The 20,941-nt window shown below is 33.8% G+C and overlaps 1 protein-coding gene across 1 annotated transcript; it reads left to right on the forward strand.

Annotated features, from left to right (window-relative positions):
- The first annotated feature begins 4,204 nt into the window (after positions 1–4,204).
- eas (ethanolamine kinase 1) lies at positions 4,205–19,377 on the forward strand. Its single transcript, XM_090167942.1, has 9 exons — positions 4,205–4,552; positions 4,850–4,960; positions 8,232–8,491; positions 8,564–8,707; positions 8,885–9,027; positions 10,091–10,174; positions 12,943–13,103; positions 15,370–15,443; positions 16,802–19,377. Exons 1-9 carry the CDS (start codon positions 4,523–4,525, stop codon positions 16,908–16,910), a joined length of 1,116 nt encoding a protein of 371 aa, XP_090024068.1. The 5' UTR covers positions 4,205–4,522; the 3' UTR covers positions 16,911–19,377.
- The last annotated feature ends 1,564 nt before the right edge of the window (positions 19,378–20,941 follow it).

The following is a 20,941-nucleotide window of genomic DNA, read 5'->3' on the forward strand; positions in this document are numbered from 1 at the left end:
AACGCCTACCGTCGCTACGTTTGTTATATGTGCGCATTCTCCAACTCCTTCTTATTGACTTTTGGGACAAACCGAGTGCTGAGTGTTATGGCAAACTCTCAACTTCCAATGGCAGTGTTTCCACCAATTGTTTACGGTAATCGTCTTAGTTTTAATTTGCGATAGCATCGGGCGGGATTCGAACCCGAGCCCTCCTGTATGACAGGCGAGTGTTCTACCACAGAACCACCGAAAAATGTTACAGTTCACAGAAAATTATAAGCTCAGCCTAAGCGGAAGCGTTTATTACAAATTAACAGAGTATTAAATTTCGGTTTTTATTAAAATAGAACGAAATTTCGTGTTCCATTTAAATTATTGCATCGAAAATATTCTAATGTAGCGTCTTCTCTGTTGATTAAAAAGAATGCGCCGCCCAGGTTTTGAACCCGAGCCCTTCTACAAGGCAGGCGAATGTTCTACCACAGAACCACCGATACATGTAAAATTTATTTGAAAATTATAAACTCAGCTTAGTGGAAGAGTATATTAATGGTTTTTAAAGGGAATATAACCTGCAAAGCAATCTTTACGGAAGACCCCTTCAATTTTTCAAATTTCCCTGTACAGTGGCGCCAAATATTTTTAAAGCCAAAGGCGAGAGCGGCTAGAGCTGCAAACGTTGGTGTTCCACACCAAATACCTGAGGTTATATTCCCTTTAAAGTCTACATTTTTTACGTATAAAATTTTAGAGGTCAAATCTTGTTTTAGCGCAGTCAGCAGAGATAAGAGGGTTAAAGGGTAGAACCTGTGAGTTTTTTGTTATTTATTTACGAGTTTTATTATCGTCTTTCAAATCATAGAAAGCTAGTTTTTTTAATAAAAACTGATTAATGGTTCAAAATTAAATATTTTAGGAGTAATTACTCAAACAAAAACATATCTTTTCACGGGTTACTGTTAGAAATAGTTGTTTTACGAGCAATGGGTATGGGGGAAACCGGTTTATCGCGAATATCTTCGTTAGTATTGTATGTACGGCTATAAAACCAAGTATGAACATTAGGGTCCGCCTATTTCCCACTATGAACATTTTACATGCGAGCAATCGTTGTGTCGTATTCGCGGTTTTAACGTTGTACCCAAAACGCGTCTTATAATTTTGAGCCTTCGTTGACTTAAAACGCGACCGCCGCTCTTCGTGTAACCGCGTTTTAATTTTACCACCTAGCTAACTCTTGTTATTTATGCAATAAATCTCTTGAAAATGAAGCTATTGTGAAGGTTGTGTGAGACAAAATGATGGGAAAGTCGAAATAATGGGTCACTTCATTTTACGTTCATATTTTCTGCCGTAAGGAATAAATCCAAAAGACCAGTATCAATGCTTTGAAAAGAAAACACGACACCGATGAGACTGTTCGACATGTAGAACCCGAGCGAATCAACCTACCAAATGATATAAGAAATATTCAACATACAAATTCTCCCGTTTATATGAACTTCAATGTAATATAAAATCGTCTTGAAAAACCGTTTATTGCTTTAAAACATTCAAAATTAATATTAATTAAAATTATTATAATAATATAATAAGTTTGCGTTGTCAACGCGCGTATTAGAAAGCAAAATGAGATTTTAGAAAGTAGCTTGTAATTCAGAACGATATTAATACTTTTCGGGAATTTGGTCAACAGTGAATTATAAATATAACTTGAAATAAGTCTCAAGGTTTATTTAAAAGCTAGTTTCATAACTTTCATCCATTGGTTCGTTCAGAAATATTCTTTAAAGTAGACGAAAATTTGAAGGCGGTGAATCTTTCCCAGTCTAAAGGCCCGTTTTCATGAGAGCGATTTTTCGCGCGAATATTGAAAGCGAGAGCGAAATAAAATTCGAGCGATTTCGCGAGCTATCGCTTTGTGGTCGCAATTTGCCAAACCAAAAAAATCGCGCGAGTTTTAAGTTTTGATTACAGCGATATTTTGAAGCGATTTTAACTTCGGTTAGCGATTTCTAGGTGTTTTAAAATGGCGGTCTTTAACCGATAGAAGAATTTGTTGAAACTGTTGTTGTTACAAAAAAGCTTTTATTTATGAAAATTACACTCTTCATGAACGCGAAAAATAAGAGGAAATATACTCCAAAACGCTGGGGGTAAACCCCTATTTGGGAAAATAGAGCCACGGAAGGAGATTATGAAACACTGGTAACTTCCAATTTTTCTAAAAATGAACATAGGCCTATAATAACCTATTTTATACTTTTTATGATTGTAACATTTTCGTAGTGAGTTCTGAACTGATCCACTAGATTCTTCCATATCTTTTTAACTTCATCAACTATAATAAATATTTTTTTAAATTATCACTACAATTTACTGCAAATTAATATAGAAATTTCATTTTAATTCCCTGTTTCATTCATTTTTTTTAAATATCCTCCCAAGCTAATTGTTTCAGGTCTCTATTTCTATAATTTTTACTCCTTTTGTCCCATATCTCCGTGAAGTTTTTAACTATTTCAATTAAATTTTCCTTTTTTTTTTCAATTTCTACGCGTTTTACCCCAGCTTTTATCTCTTTTAATAGTTTCTTCTTTGATAATGGTTTTGTTTGTTTAATATAAGTCGTACTTTCCATATTGAAGAAAACACGATATAAAAAAAGGAGACAAAAACTGCGGAATCTAATTAAATACAACGCAAATAATATATCGTTTGTACAACGCGGTTACGCGACGCAAAACCTTCCGATTCATATTGGTGAGCTTTCATTGGCTGAAGCCTATCACGTTATAAATCACATGAAAAACGTTTCGCCAAAATCGCCTAGCGAGACGCGAAAAAGTCTACTCTGGTTAGAAGAGAGCGATTTTCCGCAAATCGCCCTCGCTCGGAGGTTTCTCTCTACTCGCTTCAAAATATCGCGATCATGAAAACACCAAGGCATTTTCTCGCGCGACTTTTAAACATATCTCTCGCAAATCGCTGGATTTTTTCTCGCAAATCGCTCTCATGAAAACGGGCCTTAAGCCTATTTGAACTATACTCGAAATCACTGTTACCTGGGTACACTACCAAAGGCAGGGATTTTTGACGTCCTCCGGAAATATAATCCCCCAAAGATAGCGATTGCTCGTTAGAAAATTTTGCTAAGAGTAAAGTTTGATATATAGATTGACACCAAAATAAACTAGAAACGTAAAAGAGCTAGTAAAATATTTACAATTTAAGTAAATACATATTTTTACCTAAAATTCAAATTTAAAGTAACACGGTGACCTCGCTATCTCGACCATTGTCATTGGTCGTAACAACGGTTTCTTCGCTAAAAAGGACATGACAACACTGTTTTAAAATAATACATAACCAAAGACTAGCGATTGGACAGAAAACCTTTGATATTTCTATGTAAATTAACACGTTGATTTTCCTGTACGAGCTTGATTGCAAAGTCCGCAAGATCGTTGTTGCGTGGGTGCGATTATTTATAAGTAGCACCGCTAAAACCACTGTGTACGATTAACGCCATCTACTGATCAGTTAATGAAGCTCCGCGTATGAGTATTATTGTTAAATGCCGACCAATTTACTGCCCCAGGTAACAGTGATCTCGAGTATAATCTTAGTTGCATATGCTAATTTCTACGTTCGCTTGCTAGTCGACGGGGGTTATTAAAAAACACCCGCGTATAAATATTGTTAAATATAAACGGCAGTGGGTCAGCTGAGCCTTTGGTAGCATTAGAAAACTAATAAATGTTTAAAAATATTTTGAAATTAAATATCAAATTCAAATTCCCCACTGAATTTTGGAGTGGATAGAGTGATCTCAAAGAAATTCACTCTATGAAAAGAGTGCTTTACGATAATAGTGATTTTTTCTCTCTCACTCTAGAGTGAGAGTAAAAATATTTTATTTCTTTCACTCTAGAGTGAGAGTGAAAATATTTTATCTCTTTCTAGAGTGACAGTGAAAATATTTTACTTCTTTCACTTTAGAGTGAGAGTGAAAATATTTTATTTCTTTCTAGAGTGAGAGTGAAAATATTTTATTCCTTTCAATCTCACTCTCTTACGCTAGCTCTAATTCGGGGAGTGACGATAAAGCGGAAAATTCACTCTTAGGAGTGGAGTGAATTTTCAAAAACTGAAGTAAAAAAATTGGAGGACGGCAGCACTCGCGAAATATCACTCGGAGTTTTGCCCAGGTCTGCCCGTCCCTATCCCCATGTATCCACCCGTTGGCGTGGCCTTAACACATATCTCACCACTGATTAATCGCATAGCTGTTAGTGGACTGAATTGTCAAATCTACTCTAAAATCTCGTCTAAAAACTAAAAATAATAACAGTCGGATATGCGGATTCCCTAATTCCTAGCCATATTTGTCACATGAAAACTGGCAGCATTGATCACGTGTATCATCGTACTGATACGAGAAAATGGCGACAAGCTTAGAGTAGAATACAGTCATGTTTTTACTCTAATTTTATTAATGTTATTGTACATATTAGGTAGTCATAACAATTACTAAATTATGTCGACAATACAAGAAAGCCTGGATGAGGTTTGTCTCGAGTACCAATTTTTATTATTAAATAAATAGAGTATAATACTGTGTAGCATATTCGGCCGGCTTTCATCCCTCTTTTTCTCAAGTCCCTATTTTATTGCCCGTATTGACTTTTCCATTATTTCAGGCTACAGGGCCAGTAAACCCAGTCTTACCCCGGCAGATACGCTACCCTGCATTTTCCTTCTTTATGAATTAGCAAGAGGGGTTTTATGTAATGGAACTAGTGATATGTGAAATAAATAAAAGTTTTGTTGTAGTAATGTAATTATTTATCTTAATTCTTGACAGCGCCTGAATATACATGTTCCAAGTGAACCATTTGAGGACCTGTGCTTAAGCGCTGTAAAAGTTTTACAGCATGTGAAAGAAGATTGGAATGCAAAAGACATAAAATTTAAGGTTAGCTAAAGATTCTTGAATCATAAATTTTTTACATACAGTAGTAAAGATTTCGTTACCATTTTTATAATTTAAATGATCTAATATTGTCATGTTTAAATATTTTTTTGATATTTTGTCAATTTAGGGTTTGACTTAGAACATATTTTGAATAAATTTTTTGTTTGATCTTAAGTAGTTTGATTTGGTTACAATTTATGAATTTTTCTTGGAGTGGGGTAGTAATAACTTTTAATTGCAAAAATAATAAGGGAATATTTGTTAGAGAAAAGTCCATAGTAAATACAAACTTAAACATATTTTGTGAGCAGTATATGCGTGTAAAGTATTTTGGGCAAGTTTCAGCTCTCCATTTCAATATATAAATCTGGGGTACAATTTCTAAGCTGCAACCTCCTCATTTTAAACAAATTTTAATACCGTTTTACTGTTGGGAAAAGATAAAAACTATCCGTACTCTTGGACAAAGCAATGGTAAATCCCCAAAAGCAGACAAATTATGGGAATTAACTAAATCTTCAGCCTGTTTTTACCCGAACATTTTTTCCCGCCCTAAATGACATTTTTCATACCCATAGACAACATTATCTCAAGAAAAACTGTACCAGAACACTAACGCCATCTACATCAACGCGCAATATTATATCACAGCTTGTCTCCACCCACCTCCCCTTAAGTGCAGTTAAAAACCCTTTCAGTTGTTTATTTTTCAAGTATATTATTATTTTTGTTATTATAAATATCAAATTAAGGCAGTAGGATGAAACCCTTCTGTCCTGACCTGTTTCCAAAATATCGAGCAGACGAATTTCATAGTGTCATTTATTGTGGTGATAAATGGTAGTTATTAACGCCAAAGCCCAATTAAATATTTCTATTTATCTACACTCACCATTGTTTTTTTTTAACTCTTTTACCGGCCAAGCTGAACAAAATACGGCTCTAATATCCTGAACAAATAAATTCGATACTTACGACACGGGGAATAAATTTAAGATCTTTCCCTCGAATTTAATGCGTGGGCCCTTAAACGATAACCTCGGTTATTCTTTATGGTAAATCCCCATCACCTTCAGATTTCGTCGGCCACAGACCCTCGGAAAGTGCTAGTGTCATAATATCATATATATTTCTTAGTTATAGAGGAAAATTTCTTATGGAAGCTATTGAAATAGATTATTTTGGTTTTAGGTTTTATCAAGAATGTATTTATTTATATTTAGGAAGAATGATTATGTTGCGACAATCGCCGGGCACGTTGAACGCCTTTCCCCCGTCTCGCGCCGGGGGAAAGACAAAACGTCACCGGAGTTTGATTTCCATCGCATTAGGTGACGTAAATTTTAAGCAGCCAATGAAATACCGGGACTATTCGTTTTATTTTAAGCGGAGGAGCGTACTGGAGGGACCAACGGGTGGATTTGAGAGAAAGGCTAAAAACCGTCTCGACATAGACCTTCTCCCTAGGTATAAATAAATACATTCTTGGTTTTATGAACTGATGTACAGAATGGTATGGTCTGTACCATAAACAACATAATTACTATATGAAAAATTAATTATGGGACAAAATATGGTTTAAATTCAAGTTAGAAATATATGTAAAGCGACTTGTGTATAAACTCAGATTAAAAATTTTAGAAACACAACTTTATTTACACAATACAGTTTAAAGTCCAATTGTTTAAGTTTACAATTTAAAGTCCAATTGTATAAGTTTACAATTTAAAGTCCAATTGTATAAGTTTACAATTTAAAGTCCAATTGGATAAGTTTACAATTTAAAGTCCAATTGGAAAAGTTTACAATTTAAAGTCCAATTGGATAAGTTTACAATTTAAAGTCCAATTGGATAAGTTTACAATTTAAAGTCCAATTGGATAAGTTTACAATTTAAAGTCCAATTGGATAAGTTTACAATTTAAACTGTATTGTCTAAATAAAGTTGTTTCTAAAATTTCTAATCTAAATTCAAGCTATATAAACTGTTTTTTAATCTCATTATTAATATTGTATCATTCATATAGTTCCGTTCTCTTGATTTAGCAGAAGTGATTTTGCTTTTGTGTCTTTCCCGGATGTTTGTTTGATCTATTGTCACAAATGACTTATAAATATCTTAATTAGTAAACCTTGAAGTCTTACATTATAAATGGCCAACAACAAAAAGTGTGAAGATCTAATTTATTCGATATCATAGAAACTAGATAATTATATCTTAGTATAGCGAGTTTACATCAGGATTCTGTAACTCTACCTAGGAATGGCTATCACGGCAGGTTTTGTCTCAATCTTGCAAAAATATTGTTTCATCATTTTGACGTTAGATTGTACTTTTAGGGTTTTACATGTTTCATTGGTTAAAAAAAAGTTTTACAAAAACTGCTAAGCCAAAATGAGAAAGGGAGAACACTCTTTATAGAATAACTTAAAATGAATAAGAAAATGGATTAAAAACCTTGAAGTCTTATTTTTATTTGCAATATTGATTCAAACTTGAAACTTAAAATAATCTAAAAAAGCTAATGCCATCAAATAAATGTATGCATTTTGTTCTGCTGTTTTAACACCAAGTCTAAACGATGGCAGACAAAATAGTAGTTTTAATTGACAGCCGTATGTGGATTAGCTAGTATTTGGCATCATTTAAATTTCTTTGTTATCAGTGGCATAGCTAGGATTTTGTTTCGGGTTGGGGGGCACGCCATTGAAAAAAAATATATATTTGTACATACAACCATACGTTTCGGGGGGGAATGTCACCCCTGTGCCCCCCCCCCCCTGGTTGTGCCTTTTTCCTTATTATTATTGTTATATTATATTTTCATCAATTTTTAATACTCTCCAAACATCTTCAGCCATAATGGCATTTAAACCTTAAATATGAGGAAACTCGGGTTTTTGACAGCAGTATTATGAGGAGGTTGTGGTCCAGAAGGTGGATGAAATCAGTGTGCTAAATTTTACTTAAGGGGATATGGCCAAAGAAACATTCCTAGGTTGATGTATATGGATTCTCACTTACCTAGATTCAACACATATATTTAGATATTTGTGGCATCACTATGACGATTGTATGTAGTAGAAAAAGGAAGAAAAACTCAGGGTTACTAAACAACTAGATTTCAGCAAAGATATCAACCACTCTTACCTTTGTACAGCTTTGGTTTATTGTAATTTTTTAAAGATGGGCTGTTCTATCTATTTGTTTCTTGCAATTTTAATGATTAACTAGGCCTAAAATATCTTACTCCATTGGAAATTGTTGTAGCTCTTTACAGATGGACACACAAATCGACTGGTAGGCTGCTATTTGGACAATGATCCAGAAGACATTGTTCTCATAAGGGTTTATGGCAAAAGTACAGAACTCTTCATAGATCGAAATTTAGAGGTAGCTAACATGATGTTTATGGAGCGAACTGGATTAGGATCACCTGTTTATTGTGGTTTCAAGAATGGTCTCTGTTACGGTTACTCACCCGGGGATGTGCTGGATGAAAACAGTGTTCGAGACCCATTAATATCAAAGTTAGTTCACTTAAGTCTTGCATTAAAAATTTGTTATGATTGGACTTCAATTTAATGTAAAAATGCTCTTAGACTAATTGCTGTGCAAATGGCCAAAATGCACAGTGTAAAACTTGATGAAAGTTACATTAAGCATGTGGACCTAAATGCCTGCATTTTTCCACTACTCCGAAAATATGCTGCATTAGTACCAGATAAATTGCAAGTAAAAAACAGGTATTTCAGTGGTTACATTGATTTAATAGTCTGTCTATTTTGCATTAGTACAAAAACAATAAGCAGAATTTAGATACTTTTAATTTTATAGGAAGGCAATGCTTGATTAACCGTATGATTTTTGAGGTATTATCTGTGATTTATACATTTAAATAATGACATTAATTTTTATTTCAGTTTCAAGGTGGATATTCTTCAGAGAGAAGCTCTAGAAAGTGAAATAACATTTTTAGAAAAGCATTTGACCAGTTTAAATTCACCAGTTGTGTTCTGTCATAATGATTTGTTACTAAAGAACATTCTATTTGATCAAAAAACAGGTAATTAATGATATAGTAAGGTATCGACTAATGCACTGAATGAAATGTAATCTGGCAATGAGTTTTTAGGATTAAAAAACCCTAATATTCTAACTTCAGATTTTAATTTTGAAGTTTACCTCAAAAACTTGATTAATCAAACAAATTAATATCAAATAAAATTCTGACCTAACCTCTAAGGAACTTATAAATTTGTATGATTTTTTGTCGCATTGTTGTCATTTTACAACTTTTTAGTGCCAAAAATTTATTGATAAGCTTACTTATTTTGACATGAGAAGCCACCAACGGTCGAACATTTACAAAATACACATAAACTTGGTAGAAATAACCGTTTTTTAATAAGAGAAAACCGCGGTACTTGGGCAATATATGCCTTCAAGGCGGGTACAAGATTTAAATCTTGTACCCGCCTTGAAGGCATATATTGCCGAAGTACCGCGGTTTTCTCTTATTAAAAAACGGTTATTTCTACCAAGTTTATGTGTATTTTACTTATTTTGAGACGATTTTTTAGCATTTTCTCCAATAGACCTGCCTGTATGCTCGTCCTGCTAAAAGCCCATAAATTTGGCCTAAGCCATAGCCCCCACCCACAGTGCAGTTACGTGGCAAGCTGCAGAAAAATTGTAGGTTTAATTGACAGCCGTGGCTTGGCTAGTGCTTGGCTTAATTTCAATATCTTTTTAATTGTCTTTACAACCCTAAACCTAAGACTTAAAAGTCTAATCTTCGACACCATACTCAGAATCGGTTTGACCACGTGATTAAAGAAATCAAATGTTTTCAACCGATACATACGAAGTTCCTCAAACCTATAAGCTACGTAGCATCAAAGATAGTATAAACCGCTTACCCGAGTTTCGAAATTACTGTCTCCCCTAGACAGGGGTTAGAAATAAAAAACCTGTACCCAAAAAACCAGAGGGTTTGTAATACTGGGTTTTTTAATTTATTTAAGGTTTTAATTGGGTGTTTTATATGTATTTTTGGGATTAATTGGGTTGTTGTGATTTTGTAGTTTTTTTATTAAATTTCCATTTTTACTTTTTAACAATTTCAGGAAAGGTGTCTTTCATTGACTATGAATATGCCGCACCAAACTATCAAGCATTTGATATTGGAAACCACTTCTGTGAATATGCAGGTGATGTTTGAATTCATCATTGGTTTTTTAATGAACCTTTTGAACATTCAAGGGCTCTTTCAACTGAGAAAACCAATTCTATACAGTTATTTGATTTTACCAAATTAGACCTTGAACCCTATTTTGATCCCCAGTGTAAGGCTTGAAAGAATTGACATACATATTACAGCTTTTATAGCTTTTTACCAATTCTCCACCCATGACTTACAAAATTGCCTAAAATGCTGCAGGTAATATGTTTTAATTCCCACTTGTAAAAATCCACAGTAATTAATCATAATGTAGATTAAAGTTATCAATTTGTCAGTTTTTTTTAACTCTGAGAAACTGAAAATTGTATTAACAAGAAATTTTACAATGGCCATAGAATTCAAAAAAGCCATTTAAACCTTAAAATCTAGCTACCTTAGGGGTCAAGGATGAAATTTCATAAAATCACTTTATACTGTATCTGGAAAAATGGTCCTATTGATATGAAGAATGCATTTTCTACAGTGACACCTATTATTATTATTATTATTATTATTATTAGTAAGGGTTGGGTTAGACCCAACCTAGCACTAAGACCAGAGGTCCATTGTGCAGCCCCAGCCTTTTAAACATGGAAAATCCCAGTCTCTGAAACGAAGCGCAAGATTTGCTTCGCCGGGATGTTGGAAAAATCGCTTGTTTCCAGCCCATGCATACCAAGATGCCCAAACCTTTGAGCCGCATAAGAATCACAGACACAAAGGACAATTGAGGAAGTTTCATCCTCTGCAAGGCATGCCCTGCACATAGGACTCTCACTGATACCAATCAGATGCAGTTGTCTATTAAGCTGGCAGTGACCTAAAAGTAGGCCCGTAACCACCATGATACTACGCTTAGAGAGCGAGAGCAACTGAGTTGCTCTTTTCTTAGAAGGCCCAGGAATAAACTCCTTGGCCTGCCTCTGACCATCCGTCTAAAGCCAAAGCCTGACCTGTCTCTCAGGGTATCGGAATAGCAGGTTCAGCACCGAAGAACCAAGCCTCCACACCCTCCTTGGCCAGAGTGTCGGCCATCTCATTGCCATGATGCCCCTTATGACCAAGCACCCAATACAGTTGAACCCTATTATGGGTGCCTAGATCTGAAAGGAGATCCAGACAGCTAAAACGAGCTTAGAAGTAATACTAAACTGATTAAAAGCCATAAGGGCAGCCTGACTGTCCAAGAAAATCTTAACAGTTTTGCACTGATGCTTCTTCTTAATACAGAAGTCTACACAGAAGCATATGACCGAAATCTCAGCCTGAAAAACTGTAGCAAAAACGACAAGGCTCTCAGAGAAGCCAAACTTCTTGGTCTAACAATAAACTCCAGCACCCACCCCCTGAGTGAGTCTTAAAGCCATCCGAACTGTGTCGCCAGACCAGTCTAGACGACTTGGAAAGTAAACACTAAACTGCTTTTCAAAGTTTAACTTTGCAGCTATGTTGTCAGAACCCATAAATTAGATCGAAAATGACCAGAATATTGCTGAAACAATTTGGTGTGGCTGCACTCCCAATTAGCAGGCCTCCAACAACCATTATGTAGTAACCGATAGGCATTCATAATTGCAACCTCCTCTGTGTTAAGATGAAGCGGTAGAATATTCAGGAGCACCTCCAGAGAAACGCTTTGGGCTGTTCTCATAGCTCCTGTAATGCTGACACAGGCCAGCCTTTGCACAGTCCGTAGCTCAGCCTGAACTGACTTAAGCACTACCTTCGGCCACCAAACCACTGCTACGTAAGTCAGCATAGGCCTGATTATCATGGCATAGATCCAATACACAACCTTTGGGCTAAGACCCCAAGACTTGCTTATGGTACCCCTTACTCTCCAGTATAACATTTTAGCCTTCGTGATACTGAGATTAAGGTGTGGCTTCCATGTTAGTTTACTGTCGAGAGTGACACCGAGGTATTTTACCTCGAGGCCAACCTCCCTACACCAGCCTTCCACCGAGATGAGAGCTTTTCTCATCATAGCCAAAATGGTTCACCAGTAATGATCATTGCGACATCGTCAGCATAACCAAAGCCGCGTCAGATATCCCTGTTTAGCCTCACCAAGAGTTTGTCCATAACCAGGCACCACAGCAGGGGTGAAAGAATACCCCCCTGAGGGCAGCCCCGGCTGGTGGTGACCCTCAGCGATTTGCCTAGCCAGTATGCCTTCGCGACTCGATCAGTCAACATAGAATCGATCCATAGACACAATGTGTAATTGGATACCAAATGCTTAGCAGCCTTAGAAGCTTCATCAAAAGCCCCCTTGATATCCAGAAAAACAGCTAGCGCTATTTCTTTGAACTCAATTGCATGTTCAAGGCAAAACGTAAACTTATGTACAAATCCCCCAATGTATGCTACGGGAAACTGCTTTGTTGATGGCAAGCAGTAGAATAGATGGTAGCAGTGAGAATTTGCTCATTTTCTCCGTCAGGTAGTGTAGATCCTAGTTTTGATTTATCCTGCACTTGTCTAGTGCTGAATACATTGGGCCCTTATGCCCAATTCCAACTTAGGGGGGGCAACTCTTATGATAATAATTATACATCAATTTGTCAGTTTATTTAATTATTTATTTATTAATAAATAAATGAACTAATTAATTTATTAATAAATAAATGAACTAATTAATTTATTAATAAATAAATGAACTAATTAATTTATTAATAAATAAATGAACTAATTTATTGGCATTTTCTCTTGCATTTCCCAGATTTATAAAAAAATTCTTGATTTTAAATAAAGGTTTGGATACATATGTTCCTGAGCTTTACCCTGATGAAGCGTTCCAAAAAGAATGGCTCAAAACTTATTTGGAAGCGAAGAGGGAATGTGAAGGTGATAATAGGCACGTGACTCAACATGATGTTGAAATACTTTACGTCCAAGTTAATAAATTTTCATTGGTAATTTGACGTCTTTTTTAGTTTAAACAATTAAAAATGATGGTAATTATACAAAGATATTTGTGTAATTCCTTATCATAAGGCATAACCTTTTACCATAGTGTTGATGACAGTAACCTGACTTATTTTAAAACTAGCAGAGAAGCCCCCCTACAGGCGGGCCCTCAGCTAGTTGTGTGTTTCGAGTCACCCCACCCTAGTAAGGCCCCCCTGCCAGTTTTCCCCATGCGAGAATTTGCGTGGTACCCTTTCCCCATAGTCGAACCACCCCCTTTTTCCCTCGCTAAAATAACTTGAAAAGCTCTCCTTCTCTCTCGTCCCAAACCCCCCAGTGAGGCAACCCTCCCCCTTTTCCCCTGCAAAAATAAAGAAAAACTCCTCTCTCGTCGCAAACCCCCCTGTACCCAATGGAAGATTTGCTCCCCCCTCATGACGAACAGAAACAAATACGCTCATCCCTGAGCCCCGATTCCCCTCTGTCCCGCGCTGTTTATAGTTGAACCACCTCAGAAACGAAGCGAAAGGCAGTCACGGTTTCCCTCTGTTCCACGGACCGCTTTCTCTTTGCCCCGACCTCTGTTGAAAAAAGAGCTACTTGACGTCCAGCTGACAATTGCTTTAAGCATAAACTGAACTGAAGTTCTCCATATTTCGTAATGAATGAGCTACATCAAAAAAGTTATTTTATAGAAAGGCCTATTCCACTCATTAACAATTTTATTTCTGAAAAATGTTGTTGATTTGTAGTGGAACAATGCGCTTTGAAAATTTTTGACGCTTTACATGCCAACCACGTTATCTTGAGGTTATCAGGCTGAATGGAGTAGAAATTGTAATCAAGTTTGAAACTTAACTGAGACCTCGTGTTGCTAATAGCATTGAAGGCATTTAAGGAGTTTGTACTGGCAGTTGTCTTAGCGCAGGGACTATTATAGTAGCCTTGCTCTGTACTCTCATATATGTCTGTCTTTAATGAGATGAGGACTTCAAAAGCTAGAGCAGTAAGCCATATGTGGGTGAAAGTATTGTATTAGGAACATTTCAGTGAAAATAAATATGGTAGAACTGTTCTGAAACAGTTATTTAACAGAGGAATTTCCCTACGTTGTAGTGATCAACAATCTATAATGGTATAAATTAGACCTTAAACTCCCAATAGATGACATAGTGGTTCTATGTTGGTATGTAAACTAGCTTGTAGCTAATGTTGGTATCCTCAATAAAGATGCTTTTATTATTATTATTATTATTATTATTATTTGTTTCATAAAGTAGGCATGGAAAGAGCTTAAAAATGGTATGAAATGTGAATTGTAAATCACTCCATGCAGTGTTATTTGTTAGGTCACTTCAATAATTTGTGGTTTTACTATCATTATTTATTCCTCTAAAATGTTGCTTCATAAAAAAGCTGTTGAATTATGAATTAGTAATGGCATAAGTAACATAATAACAATAAGTATGACAATTAATGAGATTTACAACCAAACTGATTTTCATAGTTATTGCGTAATCAAGATGTTAATTTTCTCAGCACAGAGCCCTCTTGTGTCTAAAATATGCGAGACTTCCGCTAAGCCAAAATATCTGGTTTCCGATAGATAGGCGGAATATTAGGCTAAAATGATAAAAATTAAAAAGTTTTTCTCGGCGCCACAAGGTCATGTTTTTTTATCCCGCGTGATTCGCACGTGGGCTTAATAACAAAGCCAAAGCCCCTCACGACTCCAGGACGCTCTCTCTGATATTAGGCTTCAATTTTTATCGAAAAGTAGTCATCCAAAATGGTAAGCCGAGAGTCCAAGTCACAGCTTGAAGAGAGTATCAGTGCCGAAAAAGGTTCAGTTAGAAAATTAGCATTAAAGCAATAGGAAGTGTCATACTTATTATGTTACTTTTGGTAATGGGAAAATATGATAAGTGTTTTGAGCTGCCATCTTAAGTGAGTATGGCTATGTGAAGGAATTAGTAGTATTTATGCTAGTCTACGGTTGCTGTCATTTGGTTAAGAATTTACATAGACTGCAATAATAACCAGTTTGGATATCTCTCAACCTTAACGCTATCAAAATGATTCCTAAAATGTTTTTTTGTTTATCTCGAGTTAATTTGGTTCACACTATGGTGGCTTGTGACCTTAACTTTACCAGTATAATAATTCATTTTGACCTCTCATCTCTGGAGGATATGTGGTTATTATATTATACTAGGCTTAATTCAGTTATTTAAATGTTTCATGGACTTATACTTATCACCATTTTTATAGGCAGCACACATGATGTGGGGTATATGGGCCATCATTCAGGCAACACATTCAGCTTTAGATTTTGACTTCTTAAAGTAAGTGAAATTATTTATATAACAATGAAGACAGGTAAACATTTTCAAAATTTCTTTATCTGTTTATTAAAAATTAATTGGACATATAAATAGTCAAGTTTTATTTAAATCACTATAAGCGCACAGTAAGCATTTGAAGAACATAACTAGTTTGGACACTTTCGATGGTTGTTAAGGATTATAATTCATAGATATATTAATTTTGTTGCGGGTTTGCGACACTTAAAAATATCTGATGCAATCACCAAGCAAAAAGATAACAGTTAACTATTGAGTATGTGGAAAAGACAAGGCCAATAAGAAATCATCTAGTGGAAAATTAATGATATATTTTAATAGTTGAGCCTAAGCAAATCCCAAAGGATGTTTACCTCTATCAAGGAAAGTACCCAAGGTGTTTATTTCCAATTTTGTTCAAAGTTGCGCGTAATGTAGACCTATATAAGGTATGAAATTTCCCAAAAGGAGACGTTGCACTACCCATTGGATTTGCCATGGCAACTGAAAATGTTTTTGACCACTTATAACAAAAATAAGATTTTTTACTTATTTTACCCAAAAATTGATTAATTTTACCCCAAAAATGTTCCAATTTACCCAAAAATTGATGAAATTTATGTAAATGTGGTTCAAATAACACATTTGGTGATTTTCAAATTAAAAAAAATTAAAAACCAAGAAAATCCCATGGTTTTTTAAATGGAGATTCAAGTGATCAAAAACATTTTGGGTTGCCATGGCAAATCAAATGGGTAGTGCAACGTCTCCTTTTGGGAAATTTCATATCTCATATAGGTCTACATTAAGCCCGACTTTGAACAAAATCGGAAATAAATACCTTGGATACTCACTCTCCTTGTAATTATGAGGCCAGTTAGATTCTGGTCATACAGCTATGGTGATGGCTGTACTTCTTTTTTCAGAAAGACAAGCTTTTAAATAATTTTAAACTGTAAGGGAATTGCAATGTTATAAGCTCCGGTATAACCAAAGAAATTAATAATCCGATTTAAAACCGTAAAAATCTCCAATAGAAATTTTAAATTACACATTTTGGAGGAACTGTTCATTCAAAATGTTGGGATTTACAAATAAATTAATATTGTTAATTTGATAAAAGGTATGGAAAAAGGCTTGGTTATATGAATTCCTTTATTGGGGGTCCTACATGTTTGATAAGAAATTAGAAGCTACAGTTGCCTCTATTTAAGAAACATCAATCAAACTTAAATAACATCTTATTATGTTGGGCCATTATTTACTTACTTTAAAATTGCAGAAATTAGAATGGTTTTATTATTTAAGAGATGCCTATATTATGTAGTTAAATTCAATAGCATCATGTTTTTCTTCATTAGGTATGCTTTTGGAAGGATAAGCGAGTACCACAAGCATAAGGAAAGTCTCTTGTCTCTAAACCTTCCTGGAGAAAATGAAGCCACCTTAAATGGTACCTGTGAATCATGAAAATAACCCAATATACTTTATTTTTTTAACACAAAAACCAATGGACTATTTTTTAAAAAGCAAAATGGTACTATAGATGACTTTATAGCCAAATTTATATAAATTTAATATATGAAGTTAAATTGCTAGGATAAGAAATTGTTATATAATATTGTACTTAATTTTCAAATTCAGTTTCTGTAATATATTGCTAAATTTATATTAATTAATTTTCCAAAAATGGAAGGCTTGCAATGGTAGACTGACGGTGATAAAAGTAGTTTTTTTAAATATAAATGAAATGTTGAAGAGTGTCCTGTGATGTACTATACAGATATTTTTATGAATTTAGTGTAATCAAACCCTTTTTGTACCTGTAACGTCTTGATGTGTACTTAACATACATACCATTGTTGAACTTTCAATGACAAAATATTTAATTTTTATTCCAGTTGATTGAGATTTATTTCATTTCCAAGTTTTAATGGGCATTATAAGCTTACATTTTTTTTATATTGGTATCAGTAACATTTCTTTTTTTAGGTTTGTTGAAAACTTGTCTAAGTGTTGTATACTATTTCTTCAAAGGGGGTGTAAAGGTTTTTGTATGCTTTGATCAAAATTTAATTGTATGCTACCAGGATGGAGAATACTTTTCGTCTGAAGTTTGCGGGTTATGATCAATCCTAAGATTTTAGTAAACTACCCAATTCGTTATACTCCCTATAAACTGAAATTGTTGAATACTGCTTATCTTTGAATTGATAAATATTTACTGTTACCATAAGTAACATAATAACACTTCCTTTTCTTTTAATTCCATTTTTTTAATGATAGTCTGTTTCGTCAATATAAAAATCATAACATAGTTAATGGCTGACAATTAATTACTCGTTATTTTGTTACTAGTTAGAAATTGTCAGGTAAGGATGCTCGAATTCGCTGCCACCATTCTTTCTTAGTAGATCAGCCAAGGCAAATGAAAATGGAAATGCATTTAAAAGTAAAACTTAGGAACTATAATGATTATTTTTGAATCATAAAATTTAATATTATAAACTCATGCTTCGTTTCAAATTTGAATACACATTTTGGCACAAATATATTTTCATCAAACTAACTCGACAGTAAACTTGCCACTGTAGAGAGTTACCGATTTCCTGTTGGGATACTTTGATTAAGCAATTGTTCTGTGACTGACTATCATTAATATAAAACAATGTGTCATGCTTATAACTATTATGTTACTTATGCAACTACTATGGGTTTTTTGTGGCCCAATTTTTTCAGTTATATTAATTAATATAACAAATAAGATTATAATAATCATTATTAGCTTTATTTTTGTTTGAATTTTTATTTTTTTCTCTTATGTCTTGCCAGTAAAAAGGTAGTGCTTTTAGGAACTTTTTTCCTGCAAAGTCAATAAGTAATTTTTTTAAACATTTGTCTGTATAATTTTATTAAAAAGCTATGAAAACTAGTAAATTGTTTTGTTTGATATTTATAAAAGTAATAGTTTATCAAATTGACCAAAGTTAGCAAGTGTATGATCGTACCATTTGTTTTTTGGCATTTAGTTTTAAATTTTAATGCACTACATTGTTGTTGGTGATAGTTTTTTTTATAAGCTCAAAATATTTTTCAAATAAGTGATTTTGGCCAGGTGGAAAATGCTAATTTTACTGGTTGCTATGTTAGAGCATAGGAAACTGCTTCCACAGTTCACAGTGAAATCTATCATTTTAAACCCTGAATTTTGGGGCATTTCATGAAATATTTTTAATTTTGTCCTCAATTATGTATCCGAGTTGCAATTTGAAAGAATACATAATGTGTTCCATTATTTAAGTTATGTAAATTGTTATGATAAATTTTGTCTACCCTTAAACTAACTGAAGTACTTAATTTTCCTAAATTTCAGTGTGATTATAGCCAAAGTTGCATTTTTCTCAAAAGAAATGTGTTGTGAGCCACCTCATTTTTCAAAAACAGTGACAATAGTTATATTTTGTGGAACTCTAAATAATAATAATAAAACCATCTTTATTGAGGATGCCAATGTTAGCTTACATCAAGGTCCTCTACAAATAAAAAAAATAACATTAATTGAGCTGATAGTTTCCACTAAATATCTTTAAAAGTAACGCTCTTTTTGCAAAGAAAGAAGGACAATTATAATAATGATTACAAATTGATAAATAATAAAGTAACTTTATTTAAAGAATTAAAAATTGTTGTATATTTTTAAAAGTTGGGCGGAGTTTTGAGTGTAATTTTAATTGGGACCTAATATTGCATATCACATAGGATAAAATATCACATTTTGATTATTTGAGAAGTGTGTCACCAACGTAAGATTGGTGGTAACCCTGTACAATAGTAAGGAGATTTTTTTATTGAAAAAGGCTTAGAACCATTCTAGAATTTGCAAATGAAAGCTCAAATAATTGACTATACTTTTGGAATACAAAGCTTTGATACTAGAAATCCATATCTTTGCTGCCAACATGGTAACAGTATCTTTCACTCTATTTTCAAAACTTATATTAAAAATAGTTATATTACCTTTTATACTAACAATGAAAATGTCCTCTTTCTGACATTATAGATTATATTTCTAGTAAATTTTTTTAATAAAAAAATTTTCTTTCTTAAAGACTGCCCATTCTTACGTTTGCCATGGGATAATTTCTTTAATGTGTTATGATAAATGTTTGTTTAAAACTCGAAAATTATAAAGGGTTTTTCCTAAAATATTACTAGCAGGGATTTATAAATACTTTACGGAGCTATATGCCACCAAATTGTATTGAATTTATTTAATCTAGTTAAGAAAGTAATAATGAAAGAAATAGTAAAGCTATTATTTTTATTATTACTTGAAGATATGCATCAATTTCCTAAGCAGCACAAAAAGAACATACCTATTACCAGAGAAGTAGCCAACTTTATAAACTGCTAATGCTATTCGCTTGAAACATGATCCCGCCCCAGGGCTGTTTACAATTTTTCCAAATAAGTTTCAAAAGATCAAAATTTGGTCATGATATTTATAAATATTAGGGAAATAAAATTTGATTTTCCAAAAAGCCCATGTTATTACTAGGCAGTATTTATGTATTATGGAAATTGGCAGGAAAATTGCTCCCACTAAAAACTGCCACAAGCCTGAAGATGCGAGTCTCATTTCTATGGTTTGCATGGATACTTCTCTGTTAATTAACTTTATGGTAACTCATACCTTGTGAAAAATTAGTTCTGTGTCAGTCATATATTCTGAACAATTTTAAATATTATTGCAATATATTTTCCCAAAACTATGTATTATACCACGTTTTTTTAGATAAATATGTAACATTATACCTTCCTTGTAAATTTATAAATCATATGGACCAGTTTACAAGCATGTAATAAATATATTAAATTTTGTCCTTTTTGAATAACTTTCATTAATTATTTAGTGAATTAGATGACCAATATACATTTAGTAGTAGGAAGAGATGATACAAGAGGTAGACTTTCTGGACATATGGAGAAAATACCCCAAAAAGATGGACCGCTTGTGGATTGGGTTATTAGCCTAACTGATTACTTTTTTGGGTGGAACGGAACATGCAAAATCTCAAAGAAATTTACCCAACAAAACCAAATTTATGATGTTTAGTTCCTAATTGAGTAATGCAGCAGAAAGGAAACTCAATTCTTTAGGGTTTTATGATATTTTGTTCTGGAATACACATACTCCCATATTTAGACAGCTGACACCTTAAGAAACTAGGTATTTGTCAAACCAATATGGCAACATAAGTACTGAAGTACCAGTTCAAGGTGTAACAGCTTAAAATTTAATTAACCGTTTTAGGAAAGGACATATTCGCTTGAAAACCTGATTTTGGAGGGTTTGTAATTTAATAATACCTATAAATTTGCCTTTACTATAATTTTAGGATTTCCTGGTACTGCATTTATTACAGTAGAACTTATATTTGAATATAATGAAATGTATGAATAACTTCAAACTGTTTGAATTAAATGGGAAACTGCTAATT

Source organism: Leiobunum rupestre, chromosome 3 (assembly GCF_980474605.1).
Source record: "Leiobunum rupestre chromosome 3, qqLeiRupe1.1.hap1, whole genome shotgun sequence".
In the NCBI taxonomy this organism is placed as follows: domain Eukaryota; kingdom Metazoa; phylum Arthropoda; class Arachnida; order Opiliones; family Sclerosomatidae; genus Leiobunum; species Leiobunum rupestre.

Bases quoted from the DNA above. Each gene is read 5' to 3' on its own strand.
- eas (XM_090167942.1), top strand. From the start codon at position 4,523: ATGTCGACAATACAAGAAAGCCTGGATGAG. The intron at 8,708-8,884 runs GTATTTCAGTGG...TTTTTATTTCAG, and splicing joins AAATTGCAAGTAAAAAACAG to TTTCAAGGTGGATATTCTTC. The intron at 15,444-16,801 runs GTAAGTGAAATT...TTTCTTCATTAG, and splicing joins TTAGATTTTGACTTCTTAAA to GTATGCTTTTGGAAGGATAA.